Source organism: Artemia franciscana, chromosome 3 (genome assembly GCF_032884065.1).
Source record: "Artemia franciscana chromosome 3, ASM3288406v1, whole genome shotgun sequence".
NCBI classification, from domain to species: Eukaryota; Metazoa; Arthropoda; class Branchiopoda; order Anostraca; family Artemiidae; genus Artemia; species Artemia franciscana.
The window spans coordinates 48,015,785-48,031,042 of record NC_088865.1 but is presented as its reverse complement, the minus strand read 5'-3'; the positions used below and the strand labels follow the sequence as shown (position 1 = coordinate 48,031,042).

At 36.8% G+C, this 15,258-nt stretch overlaps 1 protein-coding gene across 6 annotated transcripts in view; it reads left to right on the top strand.

The window, feature by feature from the left end:
- Positions 1–15,258, top strand: part of LOC136025346 (kinectin-like) — a 159,654-nt gene that overhangs the window by 75,460 nt on the left and 68,936 nt on the right. For all 6 annotated transcript variants that reach the window (XR_010617076.1, XM_065701273.1, XM_065701272.1 and 3 more), the window contains exon 4: positions 35–274. Coding sequence is in view for 5 of the 6 variants with exons in the window: in XM_065701273.1 (XP_065557345.1) it covers positions 35–274 (240 nt within the window). In the remaining variant the exon portion in view is untranslated. The remainder of the gene's footprint in view (positions 1–34; positions 275–15,258) is intronic.

Genomic DNA, 15,258 nt, shown 5'->3' with positions numbered 1-15,258 from the left:
TGAGGTGATAAGAGTTTCTAATTCATTTTTTCAGGCACTAGAAGAAGCATTCGAAGAAAAGTTAGAGCTCGAAGCAAAAATCAACATGAATGCAAGTCGAGAGACTCAGCTTCTGGAGGACTTTGAGTGGAAACTACATGAAATTGAGAGAGATTATAAAAGCAAAGTATCTGATGCTGAAGCTAAGGGGGAAGAGAGGGTGAGACAGGAGCTGCTCGAAGAGAGGAAGACAATATTAGATGAAAGAAAAAGGGTGGAAGACCAATTAAAAGAGGTAAATTGTTACATGAATTTGGAGATGGAATTTAGAACCTAGAGAATATTTTACACTTATCTAGATTCTAGGATAGTATCTAGAGGGTAGTATCTAGGGGGTTGGTTGGCCCCCAACCCCCCATTGCACTTCCTGGCTGAAGGGCCAAGAAACGGAGATCAGCACCGCCGGTAAGGACTGTAAAGTCTAATGCCGTATCCTTTAACTAAGAATATTTGGTAAGACAACCCTTATTGCCAAAATAACTGTACCATTTTTATATTTAAGAGACGAATTAATAGAGAAAAGCAGGTGGATCAAGCTCTGCGATGGAACTTGGAAATATCGAACCGGACAATTTAATCACAGCAATTTTGTTGTGTTTTTTTCAAAAAATAAAGAACGTCTTTGATGTCTTTAGATCACTAAATAACATCTTACAGTTTGTTTTATTGTGAAAAAAATATCAAATAGTTAGTGTTACGGCCATATTCTAGGCAAATAAAAGTTCATTTGAGAAAGCACTCGGGCATGTGGTGCTGCACACGATTGCTTCAATTAAAGGAAATGTTCACACATTTCACAAATCATAGCATTTTTGTGCTATTTCACAGCACACATCCCATCAAAATCACAGCATTTTGTTGTGCTGTTTTCGAAAAATAAAGAAAGTCTTTGATGTCTTTAGATCACTAAATAACATCTTACAGTTTGTTTTATTGTGAAAAAGATATCAAATAGTTAGTGTTACGGCCATATTCTAGGCAAATAAAAGTTCATTTGAGAAAGCACTCGGGCATGTGGTGCTGCACACGATTGCTTCAATTAAAGGAAATGTTCACACATTTCACAAATCATAGCATTTTTGTGCTATTTCACAGCACACATCCCATCAAAATCACAGCATTTTGTTGTGCTGTTTTCAAAAAATAAGGAACGTCTTCGATGTCTTTAGATCCCTGAATAATATCTTACAGTTTGTTTTATTGTGGAACAAATATCAAATAGTTAGTGTTACGGCCATATTCTAGGCAAATAAAAGTTCATTTGAGAAAGCACTCGGGCATGTGGTGCTGCACACGATTGCTTCAAATAAAGGAAATGTTCACACATTTCACAAATCATAGCATTTTTGTGCTATTTCACAGCACACATCCCATCAAAATCACAGCATTTTGTTGTGCTGTTTTCGAAAAATAAAGAACGTCTTCGATGTCTTTAGATCCTTAAATAATATCTTACAGTTTGTTTTATTGTGAAAAAGATATCAAATAGTTAGTGTTACGGCCATATTCTAGGCAAATAAAAGTTCATTTGAGAAAGCACTCGGGCATGTGGTGCTGCACACGATTGCTTCAATTAAAGGAAATGTTCACACATTTCACAAATCATAGCATTTTTGTGCTATTTCACAGCACACATCCCATCAAAATCACAGCATTTTGTTGTGCTGTTTTCGAAAAATAAAGAACGTCTTCGATGTCTTTAGATCCCTAAATAATATCTTACAGTTTGTTTTATTGTGGAAAAAATATCAAATAGTTAGTGTTACGGCCATATTCTAGGCAAATAAAAGTTCATTTGAGAAAGCACTCGGGCATGTGGTGCTGCACACGATTGCTTCAATTAAAGGAAATGTTCACACATTTCACAAATCATAGCATTTTTGTGCTATTTCACAACACACATCCCATCAAAATCACAGCATTTTGTTGTGCTGTTTTCGAAAAATAAAGAACGTCTTCGAAGTCTTTAGATCCCTAAATAATATCTTACAGTTTGTTTTATTGTGAAAAAAATATCAAATAGTTAGTGTTACGGCCATATTCTAGGCAAATAAAAGTTCATTTGAGAAAGCACTCGGGCATGTGGTGCTGCAAACGATTGCTTCAATTAAAGGAAATGTTCACACATTTCACAAATCATAGCATTTTTGTGCTATTTCACAGCACACATCCCATCAAAATCACAGCATTTTGTTGTGCTGTTTTCGAAAAATAAAGAACGTCTTCGATGTCTTTAGATCCCTAAATAATATCTTACAGTTTGTTTTATTGTGGAAAAAATATCAAATAGTTAGTGTTACGGCCATATTCTAGGCAAATAAAAGTTCATTTGAGAAAGCACTCGGGCATGTGGTGCTGCACACGATTGTTTCAATTAAAGGAAATGTTTCAAGGTCTTGCTCTTTCTATTGTTTCTACCAACTTATATTTGCAACAAAACTACAAAACCATAATCTTTGCTAATGGTGATTTTTGAAAGGTTTAACCTCTGGATGCGACCCACTAAATAGAGAATTGGCCTTCGTTAATATTTCAGGTAGACTTCATAGGGCCAGTATAGATTTTTCTTTTCAATTTTCTTAAGGGAAGTGTATGACTTGACAATACAAGAGACTTAAAAAAAAAAAGTTCGTGGTAAGAAACTGCAGTAAGGAGCGACTCGGCTTACTACTAACCAAACTCTAAAAAAGGAATTTGGTATCAATAGATACGTCAAAAGAGTTTGTTTTATTAAGCTGATTCCAAACATGTAAGATTAGTTTAGTTTAGTGTTACCCATCAAAAGCTACGAACCTGAGAAGGTTTTGCTTGATTTTCAAAAAAAGGTAAATACCCTCAAAAAGTCGAAAAATTTTAATGAAAGTCACGCCATCAGATTTAGCATATTGGAGAACACTGACATAGAGGTTCCGAGAAGAATTTTCAGAGGGGAGGGAAGTTTCCAAGGGGTGAATATCCTAGGAGAAATTTTGCACTGGGAGTTTTTGCCAGGACTCCAATACAAAATCCTTTTTATTTGTCTTAGTTTCTCTTTGGGGACTTAATTTTTCATTTGAAGATGTTAATCGTGATTGATTTTGGGAATTTTTACTGGGTTGGGATTGTTTAGAGGGTCTTTCCATGCGGAGGGGGGTCTACGGGAGAAAATCTCAGTTGGTGTGTTTTCTGTGTAAGCAACTTTCCACTGGGGTTGGGGTGATTTCTGGAGAAAATTTTCCACGGCGTGGAGATTTCTGGCATGATATATAATCATGGATTCTATAGCTCAATATTCCCTATATAGCTACGAACCTGAGAAGGTTTTGCTTGATTTTCAAAAAAAGGTAAACACCCTCAAAAAGTGGATAAATTTTAATGAAAGTCACGCCATCAGATTTAGCATATTGGAGAACACTGACGTAGAGGTTTCGAGAAGAATTTTCCGAGGGGAGGGAAGTTTCCAAGGGGTGAATTTCCTAGGAGAAATTTTGCACTGGGAGTTTTTGCCAGGACTCCAATACAAAATCCTTTTTATTTGTCTTAGTTTCTCTTTGGGGACTTAATTTTTCATTTGAAGATGTTAATGGTGACTGATTTTGGGAATTTTTACTGGGTTGGGATTGTTTAGAGGGTCTTTCCATGCGGAGGGGGGTCTACGGGAGAAAATCTCAGTTGGGGTATTTTCTGTGTAAGCAACTTTCCACTGGGGTTGGGGTGATTTCTGGAGAAAAATTTTCCACGGCGTGGAGATTTCTGGCATGATATGTAATCATAGATTCTATGACTCTAGGAATATTTTGCGAGGGGGGGGGGCAATAATTAATTTAGAAACTAAAGTCTTTTTCAGATGAAAGTGTGATAGGAAGAATTTTTTCTGTTGGAATTTTCAGGAACAAATTTTCCTTGGGTAATTTTCAACGAGACTGGAATTGTCTGGGGGAATTTTCCTGGCTTGAGGGGGTATTTTAAGTTGAAGGAAATTTACATGGAGGATTATCCGTGAGGAAGGGAATTTTCCATGGAGGGGGAGCTGAATATCTCGACATTATTAAAAAACAGTCAGAAATGAAAAAAATTAAACTGAAAGTTGGGAGCAACATTAAAAATTCAGCAAAAAGAATTTATTACGAGTAGGGTGGTAGGTCACCCCCTCCTCAATATCTTGATCTTCACACTAAAGTTTGGCTTTTTATCCCAATTTTTTAATCAGACTCCTGAAACACAAGGGCCGTCTAAGTAGCACAATAAGAATCTATTTCAAAAGCACTAACAAACCTTAGCATGAACTGCGAGGTATGGAGAAGGGGGCAATCATCGCCCCTCATATAAGAAATAACATCTGTCCTTTCTACAAGTTATGATGCTGCTCCTTACTTTCAGTTGAAAAAGCTTGTTTTTTCGCTTAAGGAGCCATGTTTTCTAACAATACTTAATTTTGTGCTTCATGATAGGGATTCTATAGGGGGGGGGGCGTTTACCCCCCCCCCCCTATTACCTGTAAATTACCCCTTGGAAATACTCTCCTTTGTAAAATACGTCACGAAAATACCCCTCCAATTATTTTTGACTGTTAAAAAAAGAACGGAAGCCCCTGGGGATTATAAACGATTTCTAACTCCACTCTACCCTCGTCACTTCCTTAGAACTAATTCTTAAAAAGAACTAATAGCTCGGATATTTTGCTTTAAAATGCATTCTTTGAGGTATCTTCCTCCCTCCCTAAATACAAAACCATCAGAGTAATCCGATTGTAGAATTTCAAGTGCCGTGTAAGTTTTGTAATTTTTCCATTGATTACAAATAGTATTTGCTTTTAAGAAACACACGGACTATTTCGCGGCGAGTTCTTGTCCATGGGGGGATTTTCAGTGGGGAGAAAATTTTTGAGAAGATTTACCCTGAACTCTTCTACAGCATTCTTTTTATTTGTCATTTTTCCTCTTTGGATGTACAATTTTTATATATAGAAGAATGTTATGGGGAATTTTCCAGACGAAAGTTTTTATTGGTGATCAAATTTTCTGGCAAGATTTTTCCGTAGAGAATTTTTTTTCAATATCCACAAAGATGCTGTAAGGTGACACCGGCTTTCTTATTGCACAAAAATGTTTCTTGTGTTTATTTTAAGGCTTTATTTAAAATCACAAACTGAGAGTTCTAGTGTTTTTTTTTTTAAGTCGAAAGTCATTGGAGACCAACCAACCGAAGGGGGTATTTTCTGCGGAGTTTATTTTACTAGGAGGGGGAAGGGGTAAACACTGGCCACTGGATTCTATATCACAAAGGCTAGAGAGACTTGGAAAACTTACCGTCTAGAACTCAAACTGTAAAGTCCAAAACTTGCAGACACCAACCCCACAAAATTCCACCCACGCTGAATAAAGATTAAATCCAGTAAAGTTTGGTTCCAGCGAAACAAAGTTCACATATAATTTAAAACAGAGACAGGTCTAAACAGCAAAGTACAAGTAAGTAAACCGAATCGAAATTCGATCCTGGTAATTTTAACTGAGACGAAAACCATTCTATGCACAATTTAATCACTTGACAGCTCGTCTAGGAACAGTGAAGCATGGAGACAACATAGCATTGGTAATTCACCATGAAGACCACTTGTCATGACGAATGAATTGAGGAAGTACGAGGGAAGGGGAATCGTGTGGGAGTTTATTGGCTTGTGGAGTATTGAGGACACTAAATAATGTCAACGGTGACAATGGTGTCGTCAATAACGTTTTCGGTAACATGGCAAAGACGTTGATATACTGACGACATCTTTGGAGTTAGAAGTGAAGACATCATTGGGGATGCCTATGATGATGAAAAGGAAGATTCTAATGGAAATAAAGGATCTGACGACAATGAAAACGAAAATTCCACTTGGTTTCTGACAAGACTGGTACCCACTTGGATTAGCAGTTCATCAATACCTCCTTCCTAACATTTAACTCTATACAATTAATTGTAAGTTTAAACCTACACAATTAATTTCTTGTTGAAGTGAAAAAGTGAAAATGGAATTTGAATCTAGCTAGCATTGAATCATACCTGTATATGTAGGGGTGTTGTAAAATTTGCCCTAACAGTTTGTCCAATATTAAAGGACTGTTTTTTTACCTTGCTTCCTTTGCCTCCTTACAAAGTAAAATCTTCGGGGAACTAGATATAAGATTCACGTAGCCTTGAGCCTAAGAGGATCTCCATAGAGAGAAGGTCACAAATACGAAAAAAAAAATGTATTTTTAGACCGAAAGTTTATAAGTTTTCCCGGGTATTTGGGTCTGAGTGACTAGGTAACCGGACAGTGATTGTGTAGGTTTGATTCAGAATAAGCTAAGCCCAATTATAAGCCTATATATTTTCTTTTTATCCGTTATCGTACATCTGGCATTGCCAAATAAATCTTTACAAGGAGTACGGTTCATAAGAAAGTTGAAAAACCATCATCAGATTTTCAGACTAATAAGAGCAAAGTATCCTTTTTGTCCTCTTCATCATCATCAGTGTAAAGTTGTCGATTTAACAGGGTGTAGAGGAGGAGGATAGTTGCCCTCTGGTTACTTTTAACTCTGAAAAGGTTAACTAAAAATTTTAACTTCAAATCAAATGAGCCCTCTCTTAAGTTTATACGAGCATGCCTTCTTTAAGAACCATATTTGCCCCCAGGACATAGCTTACAACGCCTGCCCTCTGGCCCTGGGGACTGTGTCGACCCTGGAGTTTTTGTTATATGATCTTTCAACTATTTTTAACAAAATGGCTACCTCAAAATTTTCATCAGGTGTGTTTGGGAAAAAATGGGTGTGCCTTCAATACTTATTGCTGATTATCTATTAAATATACCCAGTGAGTCCTTTCTCCGAAGGTTTTGGTTCATTTAAAGGGTTTGTGATCATCTAATCTCTTCTTCTGTACCATCCAATCTCTTCTGACTCTGAAAAAAAAATGAGCTAGAATTTTTAATATCTAATCAAATGAGCCCTCTCGGCAGTTTATACGGGCATCCCTTCCATAAGAACCATATTTGCCCTCAGGGCATAACTTAAAACGCCTGCCCCGGGTCCTGTGGGGTTTTTTCAACACTGGAGATTTTTTGTATGATCTTCAAAATATTTTTAACGAAATGGCTATCTCAGAATTTTTTTAAATGTATTTGGGGAAAACAGGGCGTAGAGGAGGGGGTAGTTGCCCTCTGGTTACTTTTAACTCTGAAAAGGTAAACTAAAACTTCAAAATTAAAATCAAATGAGCCCTCTCTGAGGTTTATACGAGCATTTCTTCTTTAAGAACCATATTTGCCCCCAGGGCATAGCTTACAACGCCTGCCCTCGGGTCCTGGGGTTGTGTCGACCTTGGAGATTTTGTTATATGATCTTTGAACTATTTTTAACAAAATGACTACCACAAAATTTTCATCAGTTATGCTTGTGGAAAAATGGGTGTGAGGGGGCTTTTCCCCTTCAATCACTTTTGACCCTTAAATAGGGCGCAAGGACTCTCCATTTCCAGTCGAATGAGCCTCCTTGAAGTTTATGCGATGACTTCTTTCATATGAAGTGTCTCTGGGGGAAAAAAATTAATAAAACATAAATCGTGACCAAGACCGTACTGCCTTTCCATCTCAAACATCAAAAATAAGAAGAACAATAAGAATTCTTTTCGTAAACATTGGAAATCTTACATTGTTCTTATATACAACAAATATTGACGTAGCAGTATCTGAGCAATTATTAGAAAATAAAACAAACGAAAATTGTCATTTAATAGAAGTTTTAGCAGCTGGAGCAGTTTGCGAGGTCTTAATGATCTTTGTTAGTTTTCAATGTATTTCCAATTCCGTAATTCTTTTTACAAGCAAATTAATAGTTTACCGGTGAGCGCGCTCCAGTTTACTGGCATGTCTTTTGGGGACGTTACATGGATGTCGTAATTTCACTTTGGAATTATGGGGAAAATGAACTTGTTTTTTTTTTAGATCACCTTAATACATGTGATAGAAATTTACAGTTTACCTAAGAAATTCAAATTTCAAATCAAATATCATTCGTAGGTGTGGTAATTATTCTTAGCATAAATAAATTCAATTTTACTATTTACAGAAAACCATAACAAAAAATAGATTTTGTATTTTAAATCAAACCACCCTCCCATAAGTTAAAAGAGCTGTTGTAATCTCTCTCATTGATCGTGCCCTAAACGTTTGTTCTTATTCCTACATCACAGCAGAACTAAACTTTATCAGAGGCATTCTTTTTCGAAAAGGAGTATTCTATTCCATTTTATTTATTAATAATACAATTATCTGTAGGCTGAAAAGCCACTCCCGTAAAATCAATCGCAGTTTACCATGTGAGAATCACCATAAGACCTGAAACATTATTTACCTCTCTTACATCCCAAAAATCACTACGAATCTTAAAAAAGTCTTTGCACAAAATAATCTGTATATTGTCTTTACCAATAATCTTAAAATCACAAGTTTCCTAAATTCTGGTAAAGATAAAACTTCTCACCAAAGAGGAGTCTATCAAATACAATGTGACTGTGGCAAATACTATGTAGGTAGAACTCATCAGAATTAAGAGAAACGCCTACGACAGAGTAAAGATGATATCACCAAAGCTCTGAATTCTAATTTTGCTTCTGTTTCTTTTGATTATAATATGAAAAAAACTTCGTTTTCTTAAAGAGTTAAAGAGGCTGCGTCCCAAAGTCGAACCTTAAAACGTACAGGAATTAGAAGAGGCAGGAATTAGAAGAGGCTCATAAGAAGCTAATATTCTGTTATCTCTCAAATGATAAGCTGTCTAGGTGTTAGCAAAATTTTTTTGATGTTGTGAAAAAAAAACCGCCCGTAAGGGACTTGAACCCTTGACCAGAGGATTAAAAGTCCCACGCTCTACCGACTGAGCTAATCACTTGCATGTGTGTAAATATAACTTCTCAATAACTTTTAAAAATTTCAAATTAACATGGGCTCTTATGGAGAGAAATGCGTTAATTAAGTAGCTAATGCGTGGTTTCTGGAAAACAGGGAAGGAGTTATCGGATCGAGCTGAAATTTCGCGGATAAGCTCCTGGGCCCTAGGGGACCTTAACTTGTGAATTTCAGCCCGATCGGACAACGTTAAAGGGGGGCTGGGGTTGACGGGTCGAAACTTTCGGCCAGATTTTCCACATGAAGGAAACGTTGGAGGGGGATGAAATTTTGCAGGTTTCTTAGTTGGAGCTCGGGCTACGAAATGCATCCCTCCCCATCCCTCTGAGACCACTGGAACCGAAGATCGCTTAACATTGTCGTGTGTCGCCTCTTTATAGAGGCACGAGTGTGCCTCCTTGATGCTTTAAGCAGCCAGGTATTTGAAAATACTAGCCCCAAAACTTTTTTTGAAGAGTCTGCTCTTATTAGCAATTAAATAAAAAAAAAGTTTTTTTTTAACTGAAAGTAAGGAGCGACATTAAAACTTAAAACGCACAGAAATTACTTCGTATATGAAAGAGGCTGCTTCCTCATCAACGCCCCGCTCTTTACACTAAAGTTTGACTCTTTCTCTCAATTCTTCTTTTTAAAAAAGTAAAAAACTTTAGCGTAAAGAGCGGGGCGTTGATGAGGAAGCAGCCTCTTTCATATACGAAGTAATTTCTGTGCGTTTTAAGTTTTAATGTCGCTCCTTACTTTCAGTTAAAAAAACTTGTTTTTTTTATTTAATTTCTGAACGTTTTTGAATCAATGCATGTTTTGATTTTGGCTCTCCGCAGAGGAATAATCAAAACAAAATTTGTATATTTTTTGGCTTAATAACTTTCTCATAATTTTGATCGAATGATTTTGAGAAAAAAAGAGCGGGGGACGAAACCTAGTTGCCCCCCGATTTTTTGGTTAATTAAAAAGGCAACTAGAACTTTTAATTTTTTACGAATCTTTTTATTGGTAAAAGATTTACGTAACTTATAAATTAGCTTACGTAAAGAACTTTTGTATTCTCATGTTTTTATTACATACTAGCTGTTGGGGTGGCGCTTCGCGCCACCCCAACACCTAGTTGGTGGGGCGCTTCGCGCCCCCAAGCCCCCCTGCGTGCGTAAGTCGTTACGCGCCATATTAGTTACGCGCCATTGTAGTTGTGTCCCTGTGTCCCACCTGTGAATATAGATAGATTTATATATGTTTTTCAAACTACGTAAAAATTGCGAATATACAACATTCTTGGCTTTCCCACTACTGAGAGCTTTCCGCTTCCAATTGCCAGCAATTGATCTGAAAATGATTGACCAGAGTCATCGTTTTGTAATCGAACACGCATATTTGTAGTTAATTTTAATATTTTTACGTGTGGCCATAAATTAGAATTTTTTCAGGCAAGCATTCATTTTGTCTGCAGGAGTTAAACTACGTAAAAATTGCGAATATACAACATTCTTGACTTTCCCATTGTCTGTGCATATACAAAGCCGTATGTACTAATAATGACGTCATATGCAAACGCTCTTTTTACAAACAAACAAACATGCATACACACAACTCGTTTTTATATAGATAGATAGATACAATACAAATTAACTGCGTAAAACTTGCGAATATACAACATTCTTCGCTGTCCAATTGTCGCTGTATATAAATAGATTTTAAGGTTTACCGACCCTCGAACATGCAGCGTACAATTGTCCATGGGAAAAACAATCAGTATTAAGATCTATACCACATTTTTCTAATGATTGACCTTGAGCTTTGTTAATGGTGATTGCAAATGCTAATCGAATTGGGAATTGCAATCTTTTAAATTGAAAAGGCAGATCCGTTGGAATCATGGGAATGCGAGGAATAAGAACAGCCTCACCCTCAAAAGGCCCTGTCAAGATTGTGGCCTCCATTAGGTTTTCCATTGTTTTTTTTACGGCAAGTCGCGTGCCATTGCAAATCTTTGGTGGGTTGATATTTCTTAGAAGTATTATTGGTACGCCTATTTTTAGTTGTAGCACGTGTGGTGGAAACCCTGAAAGATCTATGGAATTTAAAAATTCAGATGGATAATTAACTGCTTCATTTGGTTCCAAAACTGTGTCGACTGACTTGTAAAGGACTGCCTGGTCTCGAATCTTGGTCAAAACAATATTGTTGATTTCGTGGACGTCTATATTTTTGGGTGCGAGAATTGCTCTTTCACTTAGCCATTTATTATTTTTATAATTTTTTAGAATATTTGGAAATACTTTTTCAATCAATTCATTTTTGGACATCACTAAATTACAGAAATCAGCAGGTAGTTGTATACGTCCTGAAATTGAGTCTATCGTATCATAAATGTCTTTTTGTTCCGACGTTAACTTGTAATGTTATTTTGTACATACGACAATAGATCACTCGTACTGTAACTTTGTTCACGATCCAATTCTACACATGTCGAAACAGCAGCGATACGGTTAGGTGAAGGCATTCCCAAATCCTGAAGAGGTTTGTTTGCCATACGTTCGCACAAATCTTCTATAATAACTAAAGTGTAGTTATAAATTTCTGATGTAGAATCAAAAGTCATATCTGACGTCTCTAACTGTTTTCGATGGAGTATATCTTCGGACATTTTTGACTTATATTTTTCCCATAACTCTGTAGGAGCTGATGGAGAGCAAGTTGTTAAAATGATGCCAAACAATGCACGAATTTGACTTGGGGTTGACGTTTCGCACGCGTCATTGATGCAGTTATCCCAGTGTTGTTCATTCTCCAATAAATTCAGAGCTTGGCATGCACTACGGTAAGTGTCATGTATAGTACCGTTTACAGTTCTCAAATACTCAAAGGATGTCGGACCGGGTACATTCACCAAAAGCAGGCGTAGAATGAAGCATTCATGTTGATTGGGGTGAACGGTGTAGAGTCTTCCTATCGTGGTATCTTTGAAGATGGTAGGTTGGCCGTCGACTGACAGGCTTCACTATGAAATACATATCGCCGAACCTTTGTTTTTTTAACTAAAATCTGGTAGGCATTGATGACCTTATCCAAGTCAAAATCCCAAACCCAATCATCATCGCTATCATTTTCAGTTTTGATATGTTTTGACTTTCCTTGCTGTTCTTTTGATTCCTCGGCATGCTTTCTTTTCTGACTTTCTCTATCAGCAGCAAGTTTTTTGGCATAGACTCTTTGAGCATCTTCTTCGGCTTTTGCCATTGTAAGTTCATCAGTCATTTTAAACTTAAACATTAATAGATTTCTACGTGAACATATATGTCTTAAATATCTTTAATGACGTCACCGTCAAAGCAAAAATGACGACAACTAATTTCATGACGTCAGTCAACACAGAAACATGACGTCACCTGATCCACAGACAGACACAAAGACAGACAACTTATTTTTATATATATAGATAGATATGAGGGGATTCGCCCCATCGTCAGTACCTCGCTCTTTACACTAAAGCTTAAATTTTATCCCAATTCATTAAGAATGACCCCCTGAATCACAAAAGCCGTAGAATAAGTAGTTGAAATTACTTAAAATACTTTAGCGTAAAGAGCGAGGTATTAGAAGGAGGTGAGCCCCTCATATGGGTAATAATTTCTGTTTGTTTTAAGTTTTATTGCTGTTCCTTACTTCCAGCTGAAAAAGCTTTTTCACTTTTATTTTTTAATTGTTTTTTTTTTTAAATAATGCTAGTAGCCTATATCCTGCTCTCCCTTCATGGAAATTTTCTTCTCCCATTACAAATTCTCTAAGGAAAGTTCCCCCAGCATATCCCCCTCTTCTCAACCCCTCCCCCAAACCAAAAAAATCCTCCTGAAAACGCCTGTATACTTCCCAATAACCATTACTATATGTAAGCACAGGTCAAAGTTTGTAACTTGTTGCCCCTCCCACGGGGACTGTGGGGGATTAATTCGTCCCCACAGACATAGTTATAAGGTTGCTCGACTACGCTGAATAAAATGGCTATCTCAGAATTTTGATCCGTTGACTTTGGGAAAATAATTAGCGTGGGAGGGGGCCTAGGTGCCCTCCAATTTTTTTGGTCACTTAAAAAGGGCACTAGAACTTTTCATTTCCGTTAGAATGAGCCCTCTTGCAACATTCTAGGACAACTGGGTCGATACGATCACCCCTGGGAAAAAGAAAAAAAAACAACAAAAAAACAAATAAACACGCATCCATGATCTGCCTTCTTGCAAAAAATGCAAAATTCCACATTTTTGTAGATAGGAGCTTGAAACTTCTACAGTAGGGTTCTCTGATACGCTGAATCTGATGGTGTGATTTTCGTTAAGATTATATGACTTTTAGGGGGTGTTTCCCCCTATTTTCTAAAATAACGCAAATTTTCTCAGGCTCGTAACTTTTGATAGGTAAAACTAAACTTGATGAAACTTATATATTTAAAACCAGCATTAAAATGCGATTCTTTTGATGTAGCTATTGGTATCAAGATTCCATTCTTTAGAGTTTTGGTTACTATTGAGCCGGGTCACTCCTTACTACAGTTCGTTACCACGAACTGTTTGATGACCTAGGCATAAAGCAGATAGTTTGACAAGCAATTGAAATCAGACTGAAGATTAATAATGATATATCCTTAATAAAGGGACTTGGGGGATTATTCACTAAATGCTCTGTACCCAAAATTAATTAAAAATGATCATACAAAATGTTTTAAAAAACCTGTAGATATTAACACAGAACCAGTAACAAATAGACTTTTGAGGTTAGCTGCCAAAAAAGCAAGATTAGCACTAAAAACGTGTTTTCAATTATCTTTCTTACATTTCAATGAACTGCCTTGTTTCATCGTACTTTATTTATCATTCCTCGTTGAGCTTCGCTGAAGTAAGGATGCTGGGACTGCTTTAAAAAATTTTGATTTTAGTTTTATTGGTCGTATAAAAAAAGCCGTCCTGGCCGAGTGGGTTGGTGCGCTGGATTCGGGATCCCTTGTCTGAGAGGACGCGGGCTCGAGTCCCGGTGTACCCAATTCTTCAGTTTGGGACGGGGGTCAGTGGCGTGACTCTTCAAGCTTAGCCAGAGTCAACCCAGCTCTAAATGGGTACCTGGAGAAATCTGGGGAAGTTAAACAGGAAGGGTGTGCGAAAGCACAGGATGGCTGGCCCCCAGCCCCTCATTGCACTTCCTGACTGAAGGGCCAAGAAACGGAGATCAGCACCGCCGGTACGGACTGTAAAGTCTAATGCTGTATCCTTTACCTTTATCCTTTACCTTTATTGGTCGTATGTTGTTGTGAGTTTTTCTTCCTCTTTATATTTATGTTTTGCTCAGGACGGCCCTTGGACATAGGGGCCGAAATATCCATTCAAATTAGATTTCCACTGTCTTACAAAAATAATTCCCTATTGTTCTTTAATGATAAAACATTGGAGCCGTATATCCTTTACTATAGACAACGCTATAGCGTTACCTCTGACTAAATATACTAACGTCCTAACTAAAGCCTTCAGTATCTATTGCTGCTTGTCTGTGAAATATACCCAGTGAGTCCTTTCTCCTAAGGTTTGGGTTCATTTGAACCGATTTCAATATAATATAAACAGTGTTGTTATATCAATAATGTAAAAATCAGTGATTGTGATGGATAATACTAAGCAATTAGAATATCTTTAGAGCATATAGAAAGTATTATTATTTGTAAATAGTTATTTTTTGCCAGAAGACTTTGCACAGAAATACCTGATGCTGTAAAGGTAAATCAAGACTGAATGTATTTCATGCTTTTAACTTTTTTTTTACCCTTGTTTTTTTTCACCCATGAACTAAACAAATAGGTAAGAAACATGTCTTTCATATTTTTTACATAGTATCAGAAAATCAAGGGAAAAGAATTTTTTATGTCGCAATTTTTGAATGAGGTATAGGATGGTGAATCGTAATATTTTCAACGGGGGAGGTGTGATATTACCATTTAAAAGTTCAACTAATTCCTTTTCAATTCCAGTTTCGATGTCCCTATGTATTTTCATCTAGAGAATAGACTTTTTTTTATTTAATCAGAGAAAACTAGGGTATTAGAGCATCTATCATGCTTTTAACCTGGTTTGCATATTCATATGACACATTCTTTCCAGGATCGTTTCTCCGAGACACTGAAGCAGTAAAATACAAAATAAAACTATTTGTTTAGCTTACCAGTTTTGGCGTAAATTCAACGAGATAGCTGAAGATTTTAAGTTAAAATAATGGTATCATTCCTTTGTTTTCTTCGCGTATTTTGTTCTTTTCAATCGAAATTTTTA